Here is a 17,277-nt window from a genome sequence, read left to right as displayed (position 1 = left end):
GAATGGAGACTAGACAGTGAGGTTATTCTGTCAGTCTGAAAAGATGGGGATGGCTTGGGCCAGGGAGACAGTGAAGGAGCTGGTGAAGAGCAATCAGGTTGATCTGTATGTTGATAATAGAACAGTTGACAGATTTATACACAGACAGAGTGAGGAGTAAAGGTAACCCAAGGTTTGGGGATGAGCAAACTAATGGAAAAAAGTGCTATACACTGATCTGGGGAAATATGGAGTTGAGGTAGAAAGCTGCAGTTGCAGTCATCTGCTTGGAGATGACATATGAAGTTTTGGTAGTAGATAATATCACATAGAGAGGCAGTGTAGAAAGAGAAGTCCAAGGAGTGAACATTGGAGTTTTAGCATTTAAAGGTTGAAAAGAGGAAGAGGATATAGCAAAGCAGACTTCAGGAGTGGCTGCTGATAGAGGAGAACCAAGAGAGTATGGTATCTGGGAAAGGAAATAAGATGGTACTTCATCAAATGGATATCTTCTTGTTAACTAGAGGTTTTAAAATTGAGAATACACAAACATTAGGAGATGTTGAGGAAGTGATTGCTTCATTTTATCCTTTCTAATTCATATTTCTGTAACTTAAAAGAATGTTTAAATCCAAGGAAAAAGTGATACAAGAAATATTATAATTTTATCACTGTTTGGTAAGTTCTTTTTATTGGTAGTAAATAGTTTAGAGAAAACTCATATGTTGATATATATCAATAAATATATATATGTGAATAGTCTAATATTGGCTTAACTTATTGTAGGTCTTTAAATACTGCTTTGTTAAAATTCTAGTAACTGGTAATTTGTCTTTACAATTGGTAAGTTGTATGCAGTTGTCATAGTTCTCAGTGTTTTTTGATTCTCTAATATGCATCTGAAATGGCTAACATGAATTGTCTTTTTATATATGTATTATGCATATTAAAATCATAATAGACTAATAAGACAATTTTTTGAGACTGTAGGTCCTCTAGTTACTCACTGACACCTAATAAATACATATTTTTCAAAATTGTTTATTTTAAATTTTATAGTATTTTAATGTAAAAGAAAAAGTACCAAGAGGTAGTATATACCCGTTACTTATAGATATGTTAAAACCACCATTAAATTATTATACTTTATCATATTTTCACAATAATAAATAATAGCCCAGTTACTTAAAATTCAATTTGCCCAAACTCATTACTAGAGGACTTTATTTGTAAGGTTAGTTTCTTCTGGTATGACAGAAAACTCATAAGCAGCTTAAACAACATAGAAGTTTTTTTCTTTTACATAAACATAACACTCCTAGAAGCAGTACTGTGATTTTCATGGATCTAGGGTCCTTCTGTCTTGTTGTTCTACTGTCCTTCATACCCAGCTTCTGCCTCATGATCTAAGATGGCTGATTCAGTTGAGCCATTGCTTCTGCATTCCAACAAGCAGGAGAAAAGGTAAAAGAAAGAGGGAAGATCTTCCCTTTTAAGGATACCTTCCAGAAACTTCACTTACCAATTTTGTTTTACATCCTGTTGGCCACATCTTAGACACATGAGCATACTTAACTACAAGGAAGGCTGGGAAATTTACTTTTTTACTCTGGACAGCCCTGTGTCTGTCCATTTGGGTGTCCTAGTATCGACAGAAACAGGTGTTTGTCTACAACTACCAGTCTGTGCCACAGGCCTTTAGATAATAGGGAGAAATTGGTTTTATAACAATGTGGCTTTTTTCTATTTTTCTTTTCTATATTAAAGTATAATTTAGCTATTATGCTACATAATCATTCTGTGAATATTTTTAATGGATGAATTTACCCTACAATCAACCATGCATACTTTTCTCCAGATTATTTTATTAGCTAGGAAGTCATTATAAGATAGTGACTAAGTATGGAGCTAATCTGCCTGATTCGAATTCTGCCAGTGCCACCTGTCAGTGGGATAACCTTGGGCAAGCTATTTAACCTTTTATGACAAAGTTTATCTTCAAGTGGGAAGATAATAGTACCTAACTCACAGTATTATTCTGAGGGTTAAATAATTGGTTGTAAAGAACTTAGAAAAGCTCCTGGCACATCATAAGCCCTCCAGTGTTAGTTATTACTATCAATTGGCAGGTTCTTAATTAAAGTAGTTTTAATACTATCCCATGTAAAATACAGCTGTAAAAGTTGACTTGTAAAGATGTATTAGTATTTAACTGTGGTAGAGGAAAAGTAATTGGGTAATTTTAAAACAGTCTAAATTTGCTTATTTCATTTTGGAATATTTCATTAGTTATATTGAGAGATTTTCTTCTTTGGAGAATTGTATTTTAGAACATATTTACAGATGTATATCCATTTGCAAATAGATATCTGTCTTTTGAACTTTCCACATAAGGTGTGCCTTTTAAGTCCATTCAGAGACCAGAAGTCAAAAAACTATTAGTAATGAAAATATCTTGTTACCTGTGTCTTGGGACAAATAAAGTGAACAGTGAACCTATTAGAAGATAATTATGTGGCAATTGAAAGTTTAGTGTATTTTGAAGTGGAACTAGTCTTAAGGCTTTGCTTAATTTACTTTTCTTGGAAGTCTTACTTGAATCCCTGGGCTTGGTTAAATACTTCTTTGTGCTTTTTTTATATAGCATACTGTACATAACTCTTCACACTTGGCAGAGTTTATTGAAATTGCATATTTGTGTCTGTCTCTCCTACCACATCATAAGCAGAGACTGTATCTCATATGTGTATCCTCAGCATCCTGCACTATCAGTATACAAGACTTAATGAACTTGTTACACTGATCGGAGCAATACAGGTTGCCACTTTTGTAGGGATTTTGATTTTCAATCTCAAGTAAGAAATAACAGTGATTTTTTTCATGGCTTTAAGTTCTGTAAATTTGGTCAGCTGCAACAAGATGTTTAGAAATAGCATATTTCCAAAATAAACTATGATCCGTCAGACAAAGTACTGTTCCATGCTGTTGAAATCCAGTTTAAGAAAGCTCTGCTTCTTAACTCTTTCTGTCTTGTGCCTTTTGTGCATACTCTTCTATTTCTTACTCCATACTAAAGTATCACAACAATAAACTTATTTGTATGTTTTTAGAGTATGACAGCTTTATTTAAGAGGTCATTTAGTTAACTAATGTCATGCTGCATGAAACTTAGGAGTAAGTGAGAGGTGGTAAATTGTCCTTTGAAGGACAGAAACATTTACTTTAACTATGTTGAGTCTGAAAACAAAATGTGTAGTTAAATTAGAGCTCAGATGAAGTGTGTGTGTATGTTTAAGTGTATATATATATATATATATATATATATATATATATATATATATATATATACACACACATACATAGCTATCTATTTTAATGTCAGAAGTAGCTTGTCTTTGCCACTTGGCTCTTGCACTGGAGATAATCAAATTCTTTAACTTCATAATTAAAAGCCAATAGAAAATATGTTTTGCATGGGATATTTTGGAAAGGACGCTTAGCGTATAAAGTACTTGCTGAAGTGGTAAGGGTAGATGCAGTTAATCTCTACTCCTTACTAATCATGTCAAATCCATTCCGATATTGGTTCCCCCCGCTCTGGTGTCAGTGCATTACACACTATCATATTGTCTTTTTAAAGGGCTGTGCTAAAGGTTGCTGAAATGCAATCTCACAGATATTTAATTTTTAAAAGTTTTCTAAGTGGATTTTAATGTACCTTTCTAATAGACTATCAGAGATTCAGGCATTAGAGGGAAATCCTGTATTTTAATGGACTACAAACAATGATCATCCTCACGATTGGCATTTAATCAAATAAGTGTTATGATGTAAAACTGCTGGATAAACCACAGTTTGTTCATGCATACCTTTTTTCTCTTCCACAGCAGTATGTAGTACTACTGTCCCTTCCGCATTTTAGTAAATGCAAAACTTCTAATGAAGGATGACTCAAAAGAAGTACTATGCTCTTCAGCTTTAATATTTTCATTTTTTATATTTTTATTTTTATGACATTTATAAACTTTGAACAAGTTAAATTTCCAATATCATTTGTAATAAAACATTTAAGATGTTTTTGTTTTTGTTTTTTTGCTGTATGCGGGCCTCTCACTGTTGTGGCCTCTCCCGTTGCGGAGCACAGGCTCCGGATGCGCAGGCTCAGCGGCCATGGCTCACGGGCCCAGCCGCTCTGTGGCATGTGGGATCTTCCCGGACCATGGCACGAACCCGTGTCCCCTGCATCGGCAGGCGGACTCTCAACCACTGTGCCACCAGGGAAGCCCTAAGATGTTTTTATTAAACTTCTTTATTTAAATGAAACTGATAAAATCATATTGAATTCAATGGTAAGTTGTGATAAGTTTTGGGGGCTTATTTTTTATTATGATATTTTAGTTTTTTATTTAAGAATGTAAGTTTCTTTCCTTCAAATATCATTTTTTGGGAAAAGAGATCTTTAGCAAAAATTACAAACATATTTGAAAATATTTTTTAAAATTTCACATCCTATATTAAGTTTGAAAGACTAGGATACCTACATGATTTTCACATCAAAAAAAAAAACAAACAAAAAAAACAAACAGGCTTTATTCTATAAGCATTGCTCCCAAATCACATTGTGCTCTTATATTCTGAGAACTAAAGTTAACTGTTTCTTTTTGTTTTCAATTTTCAAAGACAGTTTTAGTTAATACAGTTTGAGCTAAACATTATTTTTTTATTCCTTAAGAACTGTACTGTGCTCAATACATTTCTCCTCCTTACTCCCCTTCCATTTTTTTGCTTTTCAAACAGTTCCATAATCTTCAAATTTCCCTTTCCTGTCTTTTTAAAGGTCGATTGAGCTATCCACATCCAGGAACTGACAATCTGTTGATGTTAAATGGTAAGTTTTATAACAACATTTTATGTTTCCAATTGATTTATATAAATAAAGATGAATGAATACATGTTTCTCTAAACCTTCCCCATATACACAAGTTAATCATTTTATAAGTATTCAGTATAAAAATAAAGCTACAACTCTTCCTGTACAGAAAGCAGAATTAGGAGTTTGAGTGTATTCTCACTGGCAAAGCAATCATTAAAGTGTATTTGTGACAGTATGATTTAATTCAATGATCACGACTTTGGAGACAGCCCTGAGTTTGAATATTGGCTTTCCAGTTTATTGTATTAACTTGGTCAAGTAACTTCCGTGAGCCTTAGTTTCCCATCTGTGAAATGGGAGTAACAGTCTCAAGGTTCATTATGAAAATTAAATGAGATAATATTTGCAAAGTGCATAGAGCTTGTTACTTATTATAGTACTTGTGTTTATGTTCACCTAAGGAATATACTGGTGATTCTGTAATTATGGGAGTCACACCAACTTAATTTATTCTAGCTAGAAAGTTTACACAGTGAATTTTATTCTGGTGGAAAAGAATGAATAAACTTTCATTAAAGTTGTTTTCTTTCTGTGGGGCAAACATTGCATTCAGAGTCACGGTACCTAGCACATCCATGACTGTGGGAGTACACATACAGGATTAAAATATCCTTCACAAAGGTATTTTTAAGTCAGAGGGTGGGTCTGAGGAGAGGGAAGTAGGATGAAGAAGGAATGGTAAAGATAGCATAGGACTTCCTTTAAAATACATAATTAATTACTAGAATGGCTTGGCACTTCTTTTTCAGCTAAAGCTTTGTTGAAAAAAGATGGCAATGAGATTGAAAAACAAAGGCTGAAAAAACAGCCAGTGTAAAGCTAGACCATGTGAACTCTAGTGTTAAGTAAAAACTAATATTAAGTAAAGGTGAAAAGATAGGAATAAAGTCTAGGCTACCTAGGAGATTGTCAGGGTAGATAGGATTTTGGAATGAGAGAAAAATTGAAGACGCAAAACGTTAAGTGAGGTGCTAAATTGATTCATTCAACATTTGACCCTTCTGTATTGAGTCACCCACCACATGCCAGCCTAGTCTAAGCACTGGATTAACTATTAGTAAGGATCTTCAAAGATGGTTAGAGGTAGAATTGTCAAGGTATTAACAATGAGCCCAGACTGCACTCTAGGCTGAGGCTATGTTCAGGCTAGACCTTACAACAGTCTAGTAGTCCACATTTATGAAGTTAGGGAATTTTGGTGTTTCCATAGACTTTGACCAGAAAGGCACTAGAAATTATATTCCAGGACTTCTTTTTTCTACCATGGAATTAAAAAAACATATCATTTAAGTATCTGTAACTAAAAATTAGACTGTTGAAATTGAGTTTACAAAACACAAAATAGATCATAATCTTTATTACTCTCAGGGCTTGATTTATAAAATAATGATAGCTTTAGGTAATGATAAATTTTTAATATATTGATCCTGACTTCCTTAAATTCTTTTCTTTTGGAACAGTCTATGTGGTAAATAAAGATCATTCACATTTCTGCTTTAACTTCTAAAAAAAAGCAATTTAGTTGAAAAATTTGAATTTGCATATGTTTCACGTATTCTGTTAAAATCCATCCGAAGGAAAGTACTGTATGAGATAATTTGTTAGATCATTCACAGATGTTCTTAGACTGCTGAATACATAGTAAACTAGGATGATTCAGAAGTATATCGTAATCATAGTAGAATGTGTTGGTTCTGTGTGAGCAGAGCTTAGTAGCCACACTATTTTTACAGCTTATACTTTTTGGTTGCACTAATTGTTAAACTAATTGACTTTATCAGTTGTCTAAAGCCTTTATAAATAATCTAGATGTTAGGTTGAAAGTGTTTCATAACATAGTAGACAAAAGCATATTTTATTAAATATATATTTTCAAAGTCATATTTTCAAAATGACTTTGAAAGAGTAAAAATCATGTCCTGTGAATAGATGAAGGAATTGGATCTGTTTGAGAATATAAAATTAAGGAAGGCAAGAGTTGCATCTGTGGACAAATCTGTTTTTTCATTATGTGAGCATTTTTCACAGAATGCCATTTTAGGGCTACAGTACATACTCAGTACAGTAAGCCATCCTGGAAATTCTGAACTTCTTCTGGCAAGGGACTAGGGGAGAAAAATTATAATGAAACTAGGACATCAAAAGTGTTTTGGCCAGTAGAAACAATTTGATCCAAAGAGAAAAAAAAAAAAAAAAAAAACTCATTTGGGATCATTGGTTAAGAGGGAAAGCAAGAGTGGAAAATTGGGTATATTTATAGGGTAAGAAAGTATTTTAATGTTAAGGATTTAGATAATTTTTGTAGACATCAAGGTTATTGAAGAAGTGAGAATTAAGTGATGTTAATACCAAACCTCTGCCTATACTAAATTATTATTAAATATTATTGACTGATTAAAGAAATTATAGCATCTCGGCACATAGACCTGCTTTTTAAATTGTTACTCTTTTTAGTTTGTTACAGATTTCACTCACTATTAGGCAATTGATTAAGTAAGTTGTATTACTTAACCAACAAGCATAGCTAATATTACGGACTTTGTAAATCAATATTGGTAATAAATTATACATCAGTATTTCTTTTGTGTGGTAGTTTAGCAGTAGTTCATAGTGGTTAGCATCACAGACTCTGGAGCCAGGCTATCTGGGTTTACACCCAAGTTTGCTATTTCTAGCTGTGTGACCTTGGGCAGCTTCCCTTTGACTCAAGAGTCCTCATGTGTAAAAGAGAGGCAGCATGCTGCCTGCCTCTGGGGGATCGTGTGAGAAGTGAGTGAATTCATTCATGTACAATATTTAGAACAGTTCCTGAAAGTCAATGTTTGTTGTGGCAATGGGTGATGAACAGTGACAAAAATGACTTTGAAAGAGTAAAAATCATGTCCTGTGAATAGATGGAGTTGGATCTGTTTGGAGAATATAAAATTAAGAGAAGACAAAACTGATATTTTCAACTGAAGAATGTTATGTATAGTGGACAAAGAAGGCTTGTTTTATGTTATTTCAAAAAGCCAAACTAGAACCATTTGGAAGAAGCTATTTAGGGACAAAATTTGAGTCAATAAAAGTAAAATGACTTCTCAAGCAGTGTTTTCTAAAGTGTGGTACACTTGCCCCTTGTGGTACCTAAGATGATTTTTGATGGTGCACAAATACACATTAAAATAAACACATGACTATTACAGCTTAGGAACATTCCTTAGAAAATACAGAACTGGCAGAAATCTGTGATGTTACCGTGGTGCTAGGCTTGATGGAGTCCATTAAAAAATAATACATAAATATGAGTATAGTTGTTATGAAGGTAAGGCAAACATTGTAAAGATTTTGTGATTCTACCTTTCTAATTAATTAGCATTATGGCTAAACATGTAAATATTCCTATAAGGGTTAAACAGGGACTGTAATAAAGGTCAGGAAGTTGGTCAAAATAGGTAAATCTATGAACTACCCCGGCACATCCTTTAACTCTGAGCCTCTGTTTACTCAGATATAGAAAAAGTTAAAATCCCACACCTGTATGTCTCATGAAGTTGTTATATTAGATTTTTTTTAATTTTAACAATAAAAAATGCCATAGAAATGTAACTGCAAATAGGCTCCTACTTCTGAACAGACCATGTTCCTCAATTCAATTAGAAATCCAGCTGAAATGACTAGTGGACACTGCCACTATTGAATAATTCAAATTTTGTAGAAGAGTCCAAATTTAACATCCAGAAGTACTTTAGGGAAGTCACATTATATAGGAATGGGTAGATTGTCTAAAAACCAAAGGTTTTACTGTCTGATGTTAGAATGACGGCTTTAATGTTTCTAAGTGTATAAATCTTATACTTTTAATTATCAATAGTGAAAAACAAAATTTTGAAAAACACCCTGTTTTCCATAGAAGTAAGGAGCAATACAAAATGATGTATTTGAGTATTTGTTTCTATTACTGTAGGAATTACTGTACTCCCTTCACATGTCTCCCAAGGAAGATAGCTTACATTTTTATTAGTACATATGATTTTTCAAAAGGAGAACAGATAGAGCAGAAGTATGGGGAAGGGGTGGCATTAGCAAGCTGGTTTGAAATTCATATTTGTCATGATTAGCCACATACAGCCATGTTTGTAATCAAGAGCTTGCTCTACTTTGGGAGGAGGTTATGTGTATCTTTTAATTAAGAAAATTTGCTCTGTAATGGAATTGTTTTAAATATATTAAGTTATGAAAATAGGAAACTTGAGTATGCAATCAGTTCTTTTTTTATGCTGATGGACGTGAAGTAGATAGCAGCAGATTTATTTTGGATCTTGAAAAGGATTATGATTTGGGAGGCATATTTCTCTCCCTGGTTTTGACTTTTTTAGAGCAAAAAATAAGAATGGCATTAGTTTCACACCAAGAGAACTTTAACCTTTAAATATTTCCAGCTGATTTGGTATGTTTACCTATCCCTTCCTCCAGCTGCAGTAATTCAGGTACCACAAACTATAGCTAAGAGTCAATATATAAGGGCACAAAGGTCCTAAGGAGAATGTTAGAATTATCCTATTTCTTTTTTAGTAGCTGTGGGTTAGAATCTAAATAAGATCATTGGTAATCCAGGACCAAAATGTAAAGTCCCTTATATAAGAAAGGTCTTCAGGCTTTTCTCACATCGTTCTTATTACCTTCATTTAAAACAAAGAAAAAAATATATATGTGTATGTGTATAATATATATTTTAACACACATGCATAATATATATATATTTACACATGTATGTTAAATAGCCAATTCCTCACTTTTTCTAAGGCTTTATAAATTTATGTAACTGAAATTTAATATTATAAATACAGTGTTTTATACAACAAATTATTTGCTTTTTTTCTAAATCATATTCTAAATGAGTTTGGGAGGAACATATTGTTTTAAGAAGTCTCTTTTAATTAAAACATAATGAATACTAGTCATCTAATGATTTTTCTTTCTCACTGAGGATTTCTGATAATTCTGATTCAGTTGCAGTGGGACATATCCCTGAAATTCACATAGAAATATCAGTAGAAAAAGTGAGTACACATACCACTGTTTAGCATGGTGGTAGCAGATTGGTTATTTCCATGACAGGGAAGAGGAAACGTTTCACATGGTTTAGCTTCATCTGCAGTCAGTTCTATTTTTGGTAATGTAAAGACTTGGAATCTGAGAGTTGTCCAAAAAATAAGTGCAATAGCTCTTTACAGGATTCTAAAATTCCTCAGGTATGAGATAGTTGGAGAAATTTTCTAAATAATGTGTTCAAGCCTAGGACTGAGATGAAACCTAAGATGCTGTGAGTGTTTGTGCATATTTTCACTATTTTAATATTGAGTAGCCTCAGCTAAGAAGCATAAACTGGTTATGATGTTGTTAATTTTCTCAATAGATCATGAATTATGTTACACATTATTATTTCATCATAATTCATAATTTGACTTTAAATTTGATTAAAACAGTTTCATTTACTTTATAAATGTTTGACCCTCTACAGCTATGAATGAAATTCCCCAAAGCAAATTTATACTGGATTAATGCCATTAGACCAGGCCTAAGGATAAGCAGGAAGCCCAGCTCCTAAGACATGCTGTGAAGTGTTTTGGAGCTTATTGACCATTTCCATGCTTAATACAACTAGTAAGACTTCAGGGAATTCATTCTTCTATAGCCTGTTCTTGATAGCTCCTTTTATAATTCCTATTGTCTGATTTTCCATAGTTGACTTCCATCTCTTTGAAACCCTGTTTTCCTTAAGGCCTATAGAAGGCCTTAAGGCCTATAGTTTTAGAAGACCTACACAACAAAATTCTAAATGCTGGTTCCACTCCTACCCTCATCCTAAACTAATATATAGGTCAGGTAAGCTATATATAATCTATATATATATATACAGATTATATATACAGAAACACACACAGAGGTAAGCTATGTATAAACTAGTATACAGGTCAGGTAAATCTGCCAGGCTTTGAGGTAACTGGACGTCATAGACAGGTTTAACTCTGCAGCAGATTATATAACTAAAGACAGTAGAATGGCAGGGGTGCCAATGAAGTTACTTTATATAAAAGACTAATATTTATTGACTTATTTCTTGAAGTATAAACAATTAAGAGTTTTCAAGTTTGATTTTCCTCCTTTTTTATTATAGGGGAACTACTGCTGTATCCTCACCTTGTAGTCACACTTCTTTATATTAAAGCCTTATTAGTATAATTTTGTAAAACCTCTATAATAGAATGTACTTAATGAGATAAAATGTTTTCCTTTGATCTTTAAGTTTTATACCTTTGGAGAAACTACATTTCTGACAACTTTTAATATATATTTTGATTTGAAATTTTTCAATATCAAATTTTTCCCAGGCCTAAAAATATCCATGAACATAACTTAAGATCTTGATTTTGACATTCGTTTTTGGTTTACTGTTAATTCCAGAGTGGAAATACTCATTGTATACTCAGATTTGGGGGGAGGAGTTATTTAAAAACAAGTTGCAAATTTTATCAAACTGGTACTTTCTTATGAAAAATAAATTGCTATATATTTTTTTATCCATGAGGAATTATGTAAACTGCTAATAACATAGGTTGAAATGCTTTCTGCTTTATAGTTTGACAGTATTTAACACATGTACTATTCTTTGATGATACTACTAATAATTTGTATCTAAATCCCTCTTACTCCAGATGTAGAGACATAAGCGCTTAGTTAGCTGTTATAAATTGTACCAAAAAGATTGAAAGCATTATTAGCTATAGTATATCATTAATCATTTCTTCAGCTAAGCAAGTTTGAACATGGATTTATTTCTTTACATTCTATCTAAACTCTACAGGCTTCAGAGAATGAATTTAATGTTGTTATATATTTTCATTCTTCTGCATCTTCCATTTACTTTTTCCATGCAGGGCTTGGTATAAAGTGATTTAGACCTGAATTACTAGTTGGACAGTATATGCTATATCACTCTTTATAATAAGTAGAAAAACAAGGATTTAATTCAAGTTATTTCCATTTGTTGAGAAAATTATGTGGGATGCTATTTAACCATAAAGTGTTACATATTCCTATCCTGATTAGATGAAACAAATACTTATTCATGAATTTTAACATGAATGAGAATAAATTATATTTTTTCCTGTTAATTTCACAGTTTTTATACAGTTCAGATGATACATATATGAGTGCTTTGTAAATATTAAAACACCATGCTGATGTTATGTGATGACATTGTGGTAGCTCTTAAGGCAAAGTAGCACTAATTTCCAGATGCCCACATAGCTTTTGTATATGTGGGCTTATTTTTAGTTCTGACATTTTACAATTTGTCCTTTGTTTACATGCAGCAAGGAGTTATGGGCGAAGACGAGGTAATTCATTTCTGTTTGCTATGGTATAACTCTTTCTAATTGGGTTTTACTGATCAATGTTGTAATTAATTATCCCAGATTTATTATGCAATGTCTGGAAACTCACAGAAAAAATTGTATTTTGATTTGAGCACTTACTTGTCAAAGTTTTGAATCCTAAATATCTTAACCTTTAAAGTACATTTTCATACTAATATGGTTATTTAATAAACTTTTCCATTTTAAGCTGTCCAGATTTTAACTGTTTTTAAAGTTATTTGTGTATCTTTTAAAATAAACCTGCTGTTTATAGTTTTTTTAAGAGATTTGTTTAATAAATACTAGTGAAGGTGACATACTCTCTCAATCTGTAACTGATTGTCTTATCTATGGTATGTAATTTACAACTCTAGTTTATTAGTTTTTTGTTTGACCCAGTTGAAAATGACAAATACCAAACAGATTACTGTTAACACTGATATATAGAAATCATGGTGCTAATATTTCTCTGTGTCTTCTAAGAATATAATAGTTTATCTCTCCCTGTCTCTAAGACCATACACACACACACACACACACACACACATTCTTTTTCTCTCCCACAAAAGTCTTCCCCTCTGGGTTTTTGTTTTCTTAAGGAAAAGGCCAGGACTATATGATACTGTACTATTCAGCTTCCTAGGAAAGCAGCTGACATTTTCCGTGGCTTAAACTTTGCTTTTCTTTTTCATGTGCAGAAATTGATGGGGAGAAAGGTAGATATGATGATGGGATGAGAAGAAGCAAAAGTAACTTTACACTAGATTGTCCTCTAAGTGACCAACAATCATACTATTTACAAAGTTGTTGTAAGTGCCAAACTGAATGAAAGGATTTTCCTTGACCCCTAAAATCTCCCTTGAGCCATGGAGGATAGACAGTGTTAATAGTGCCTTTTGACAAATTTTATATATGTGTGCCAGTTCTTCAATTTCTTTTTATCTAGTCAGGAGTGTGTTACTTTGAAAACAAACAAGCAAAACCATTTGTCACCATTGACAACAGAAACTAGTATTTTATATTTGTAAGTAGTATTTCGAGTTTTGTATTTCACACTGTCTGAATTTAACTTCATTTTCAGAATTTGGTTTCTTCAAATGCTTCACTGAATCTCTTGGTTCTTTATTTTTCTAACTAAGAAATTAGAGGTTATAGAAACTCAAGACTTAGAAAACTGAAGCTGAATAACTTTCTAAAGATTGTTACTAGCTACTGAGAAGCGGGGAAGAATTGAGAATTTTAGTACCTATTTTCAGTTCTATTCACTATCTTATTTCACTATGCTATTTTTTTTTTTTTTTTTTTTTTTTTGCGGTATGCGGGCCTCTCACTGTTGTGGCCTCCCCCGTTGCGGAGCACAGGCTCCGGACGCGCAGGCTCCGGACGCGCAGGCTCAGCGGCCATGGCTCACGGGCCCAGCCGCTCCGCGGCATATGGGATCCTCCCATACCGGGGCACGAACCCGTATCCCCTGCATCGGCAGGCGGACTCTCAACCACTTGCGCCACCAGGGAGGCCCCTCACTATGCTATTTTAATATGGAGCTTGAATTCTCTTGAAAAAACCCATTTACCGATCTGTGATTTTTTAGGCATTTTTGAAACTATAGAGCAATTTAGGATTCTTTTCTTTTTATATACTGTTTCATCTTTTAACCTTAGTGTGATTTATGTTTAATCTGATTTGGTATACTCCAATGTAAATAAATATCATGATCTAGGAATTTCTTAGGAACAAGGTATAAGAAAGTCATGTTGTTTATCTTCTTTTATCTCAGTTCAATAATTGTAGACTGGGCTTCCCTGGTGGCCCAGTGGTTGAGAGTCCACCTGCCGAAACAGGGGACACGGGTTCGTGCCCCGGTCCGGGAGGATCCCACACGCCCCGGAGCGGCTGGGCCCGTGAGCTATGGCTGCTGAGCCTGCATGTCCGGAACCTGTGCTATGCAACGGGAGAGGCCACAGCAGTGAGAGGCCCGCGTACCGCAAAAAATAAATAAATAAATAATAAAAATAATAATAATTGTAGACTGTGACTATAATATCAAGAAAAAGCAAAAATTTCTCCTTTTAGATAGGAACTTGCTACTACTCATATATATCTCTGTCCTCTGGGAGCCATAAAGATTTCCTCTACTTCAGAACTGCCTCCCAGCATTGGAAGAAAGATCTCACATGTTTTTTTTGTTTGTTTGTTTTTGTTTTTGTATTTTTTGCGGTATGCGGGCCTCTCACTGTTGTGGCCTCTCCCGTTGCGGAGCACAGGCTCCGGACGCGCAGGCTCAGCGGCCATGACTCACAGGCCCAGCCGCTCCGCGGCATGTGGGATCTTCCCGGACCGGGGCACGAACCCGTGTCCCCTGCATCGGCAGGCAGATTCTCAACCACTGGGCCACCAGGGAAGCCCCTCACATGGTTTTAAGGCTTTTGGTAGAAGCCTTCTATGGGACAGAACTGACAGTTGTCACATTTACACGGCTTAGTTTAGGGGAGTAACACCTGAATTTTCCTCTCAAATTACATGGCATTAGTAATTCTTTTAGTTGGTCCTCTGTGAATAGTAGGAGTCTGTTTTTATAATTTTGGATTTGATGGTCAGATGAAAATATCCCATGATAAATCATAATATAAAAAAGAATATATATATTATATATATATTATATATAACTGAGTCACTTTGCTGTACAGCAGAAATTAACATTGTAAATCAACTATACTTCAATAAAATTTTTTTTTAAGTTTACCCATTAGAAATAGCTATTGAGAGATTTTGAGTTTGAAAGTACTTTAACACAGTAAGTAATAAAACATTAAAAAAAAAAAAAGGCCGCATACCAAAGGAATGACTCAGAAAGGACTAGAAGTAGCCTGGCTCTCTTCCTATTTTCTACTCATTTTTTCCTCTTCCTATGCTAGGTGTTATATCAGTATCACATCAAAAACCTTTTAACTACCAAGGACCCCTTTTATGGGTTTCATGTTTTAGATTTGGTCCATCAAAGGAAGTACATTTATTCGTTTATTTAGTCATTTTTCTTTTCTAAAAAGAAATCTCATACACATCAGATCTGTTGATGTGGGATGTGTCACACTGAGTTGATATAATTTTTGCCAAAAAATAAGACATTGTTCTTTACCAGTGCAGTGGTGGGTGGACAGTATTATTTTCTCAAGGCATGTTGACTTTATAATCTAGTTTAGGAAGAACTATTTTTTCTTCTTTTGTCACCTTTGACTCACCTTTAAGCTCAGGCACAGAGTAGCTGTTTTCATTTAAAAGATTTCCTGCTTGACTGCAGTAAAACCAAATTACTACCAAAATGAATTTATATATTTTAATATCTTTAATAATGTCAACATAAGAACTTTAAATCAAACTGGGTACAGATATTAATATATGAAATATACCTTAGGAATAATCAAAATTTAATTATACTGAAAGTAATTAAGAAAAAGCAAAGATTTCTTACCCTGCTTTTCATTTGTATCCTCCCCAACTCCTGTGTATTTCTGTACTGTGGGAGCCATAAAGAGTTCTACTTCAGTGCTGCCTGGGGGCCAGGATTAGAAAGGAGAAAGACTCTCACATCTATCTTTTGTATTTATTGTCTGTTCAATGTTTATTCCATTCTGAGAGTGAGCATACTCCTCTGACTTGGAGTAGGGTGGTAGGTTGTGAAGGGAGGTGTGAAATGTAACTTAAACTCTATCTCTCAATCTAAAATATTTCTATTATTGCAATATTCCCTTTAATAAAGGATTAAATGGCTGCTCTACTCCAGAAGGAGTAAAAATACATAGAATATTTTTAAAAATAATAGAAATAAAGAACCTACAGTATTTTAGTTAGTGGTACTAAACACCACAAAGCAATCTTTTCTAGCAGACAAGCAAAGCTTTAGTTAGTAGATTTTAGTAGATTATATATGGAATGAGAAGAGAAATACTTTTTAAAGAGAATGAAAATATGGAGGTTTAATTAGAGAGGTTGGATTTATTCATACTGTATATGTAGCCATTCATATTCACATGTTATAATAAATAAGGAATTATTAATAATACATTATAGTTAAAATATTGCTTAAAAGTTGACCTGGGATTTTCTATGATTAGATTTAATTTGAACTCATTTGACTCTTTTAACAGTCTGGTGAAGTAGCCAGAGTAAGTGTATACCGCCTAATATCACCACTACCAAACCCTTTTATGATGACATAAAGGCTGAAAATTTTCATCTTTGATAAATACTTTTTTCACATTTTTTATTGAATTATAATTTTCATACAGTATTATACTAGTTTCAGATGTACAACATAGTAATTCAGTATTTGTGTGCATTACAAAAATGATCACCATGATAAGTCTGTAACCATCTGTCACCATACAAAGTTATTACAGTATTATTGACTTTATTCTCTATGCTGTACATTACATCTCTGTGACTTACTTGTTTTACAACTGGAAGTTTATACCTCTTAATCCCTTTTACAACTATTTCTATTTTGTTTATTCCCCTACCTTTCTCCCCTCTGGAAACCTCCAGTTTATTCTCTGTATCTATGAATCTGGTTCTGTTTTGTTCTGTTTATTCATTTGTGTTGTTTTTTAGATTACACATATAAGTGAAGTCATACAGTATCTATCTTTGACTTACTTCATTTAACATAATACCTTCTAGGTCATCCATGTTATTGCAAATTGCAAGATTTCATTGTTTTTTTTTTGGCTGAGTAATATTCCATGGCATATATATACCACATCTTCTTTATCCATTCATCTATTGATGGACACTTAGGTTGCTTTCATATCTTGTCTATTGTAAATAATGCTGCAGTAAACATAGGGGTACATATATGTTTTCGAATTAGTGTTTTCATTTTCTTCAGATAATACCCAGAAGTATTATTGCTAGATTGTATGGCAGCTCTATTTTTAATTTTTTGAGGAAATCTCTATACTGTTTTCC

General features: G+C 33.4%; 1 protein-coding gene across 8 annotated transcripts in view; it reads left to right on the top strand.

Annotated features, from left to right (window-relative positions):
- CPEB2 (cytoplasmic polyadenylation element binding protein 2) overlaps positions 1-17,277 on the top strand; it is a 64,712-nt gene that overhangs the window by 26,130 nt on the left and 21,305 nt on the right. For 5 of the 8 annotated variants that reach the window (XM_060104025.1, XM_060104034.1, XM_060104006.1 and 2 more), the window contains 2 exons: positions 4,817-4,867; positions 12,271-12,294. In XM_060104025.1, the coding sequence (XP_059960008.1) occupies positions 4,817-4,867; positions 12,271-12,294 (75 nt within the window). The remainder of the gene's footprint in view (positions 1-4,816; positions 4,868-12,270; positions 12,295-17,277) is intronic. The other 3 variants (XM_060104043.1, XM_060104051.1, XM_060104016.1) reach the window with 1 other exon arrangement.

Source organism: Mesoplodon densirostris, chromosome 1, assembly GCF_025265405.1.
Source record: "Mesoplodon densirostris isolate mMesDen1 chromosome 1, mMesDen1 primary haplotype, whole genome shotgun sequence".
NCBI classification, from domain to species: domain Eukaryota; kingdom Metazoa; phylum Chordata; class Mammalia; order Artiodactyla; family Ziphiidae; genus Mesoplodon; species Mesoplodon densirostris.
This window is presented reverse-complemented; position numbering and strand designations above follow the sequence as displayed.